Source organism: Sinocyclocheilus anshuiensis, unplaced genomic scaffold, assembly GCF_001515605.1.
Source record: "Sinocyclocheilus anshuiensis isolate Anshui unplaced genomic scaffold, SAMN03320099.WGS_v1.1 scaffold536, whole genome shotgun sequence".
Taxonomy (NCBI): domain Eukaryota; kingdom Metazoa; phylum Chordata; class Actinopteri; order Cypriniformes; family Cyprinidae; genus Sinocyclocheilus; species Sinocyclocheilus anshuiensis.
Genome location: NW_015557179.1, coordinates 203,360 through 205,272, shown reverse-complemented (window position 1 = coordinate 205,272; position 1,913 = coordinate 203,360). Strand labels below are relative to the sequence as shown.

The following is a 1,913-nucleotide window of genomic DNA, read 5'->3' as shown; positions in this document are numbered from 1 at the left end:
TTTTTTCTTATGCTCTAAACAATGTAATGACATTAAAAAATACTAAATTCACAAAGCTTTTTATTTCTGGTTCTCAGGAGGATATAAAAAGGCTTATTAATTCTCTAGTTGTTTTTAAACATAAATACTTATTTTTATTAGGTTGTGGGCTTGGATTTATATTTAGACATCGTCAAAGACACCATTTTGTAAAGGTTTAGATTTTTTTTAAATGTTGGTTTGAAATGTCAGTTTTTGCATCAATTTTACTACAGTCAAACCTGAACACAAAGACATTTTGTTACACATAACATCAAAATTCAACAAAAATGTAACGCACAGGAATGCTTTATCAGAGGTTAATCAATCTGATTTCAATCTCGAGTCTTCTGGTTCAATTTTGCCATATTGTTACAGCCACATCTGTTCATTTGTGTGTGTATAATAGTGTGTCTGTGAGTGTGTGTATTTGTGTTTGTATAATAGTGTGTGTGTGTGTGTGTCTGTTTTGTACTCTTGATGTTTTAGAGTGTCACCCCTTCATTGCTGTGCACAATTTTTTTCTGCATTGTGAATGATTTGTAGATCGTACACACAAAAAATTCTGTATATTTTCGTATTTTTGTGTATTTCCCATTCATTTCCAATGGCATTTGACCGTGAACAACACAAGTGTGACTTTTTTTACGACCCTTTAGCTTTTTCGAATCAGGTCCAAGATTTTTTTTTTTTTTTTTGAGGTCACATAATAACTGACATAAAAGTCTTCGAGTCTCGTACCATTCCGATGAAGTAGCGATTTTTTTTTAAATATCAAAACATTTTTTTTCTGGTCTAAAATGTACGGAAAACACCAGAGTGTTAAACGGGTCTCACATTCTGGTCAAGCTTCTGACAGATTACTTGGAGGCCAGCAAACCTGTTTAGGCTTGTTTAAGTTGTTTTTCTCAACAGGGACTTTTTGAATAAGTGAGCATGTGTAAATTATACACCTTTTTTTCAGACACCCTTTTTCTGGTCGCGAAGTTCCCATCTCGAATGGCTCTGGCTTCATCATAAGTAGTGATGGCCTGATAGTAACCAATGCCCATGTGGTCGCCAACAAGCGTGGTGTCCGTGTTAAACTGACCAATGGAGGGACTTACAATGCCACCGTCCAGGATGTCGACCAGACTGCAGACATCGCCACAATCGAAATCAATGCTAAGGTACCAGTGGTGCTTTGATGTACTACTGTTCCGAAGTTTGAGGTAATATATATTTAAAATTTGAAACCCATAATTATTCAGCAAGGATGCATTAAAGTGATCAAAAGTGACAGTAAAGACAATGTTCCAAAAGATTTCTTAAATAAATGCTGTTCTTTTGAACTTTCTATTCATCAAAGAATCCTGAAAAAAACTTGTATCATACTTTACACAGTTTTAAGCAGCAAAAACTATTTTCAACATGGATAATAATAAGAAATGTTTCTTGAGCTGCAAATCAGCATATTAGAATGATTTCTGAAGGATCATGTGACACTGAAGACTGGAGTAATGATGCTGAAAATTCAGCTTTCAAATTCATATAAATTATATGAATCAATCAATCAATTACATTTTAAAATATATTAAAATAGAAAACAGGTATTTTAAATTGTAATAATATTTCACAGTATTTCTATTTTTACTGTATTGGTGCACATAAGAGGCTAATATATATCTAATAATATATATTATATATATATAAAAATATGTGTGAGTGCATGACTTATTCTGTTCTTTCCTCTTCGACTCAACCCAGCATCCCCTCCCAACGCTGCGTCTCGGCCAGTCGTCTGATGTGCATCAGGGTGAGTTCGTGGTTGCCACGGGGAGCCCTTTTTCTCTTAAAGGGGTCATATGATGCGATTTCAAGTTTTCCTTTCTCTTTGAAGTGTTACAAGCTCTTGG

The 1,913-nt window shown here is 34.3% G+C and overlaps 1 protein-coding gene across 1 annotated transcript in view; it reads left to right on the top strand.

Moving 5' to 3' along the window:
- Positions 1–1,913, top strand: part of LOC107678491 (serine protease HTRA2, mitochondrial-like) — a 6,586-nt gene that overhangs the window by 2,980 nt on the left and 1,693 nt on the right. Inside the window, exons 3-4 of the mRNA XM_016473771.1 lie at positions 983–1,187; positions 1,765–1,849. Of these exons, the coding sequence (XP_016329257.1) occupies positions 983–1,187; positions 1,765–1,849 (290 nt within the window). The remainder of the gene's footprint in view (positions 1–982; positions 1,188–1,764; positions 1,850–1,913) is intronic.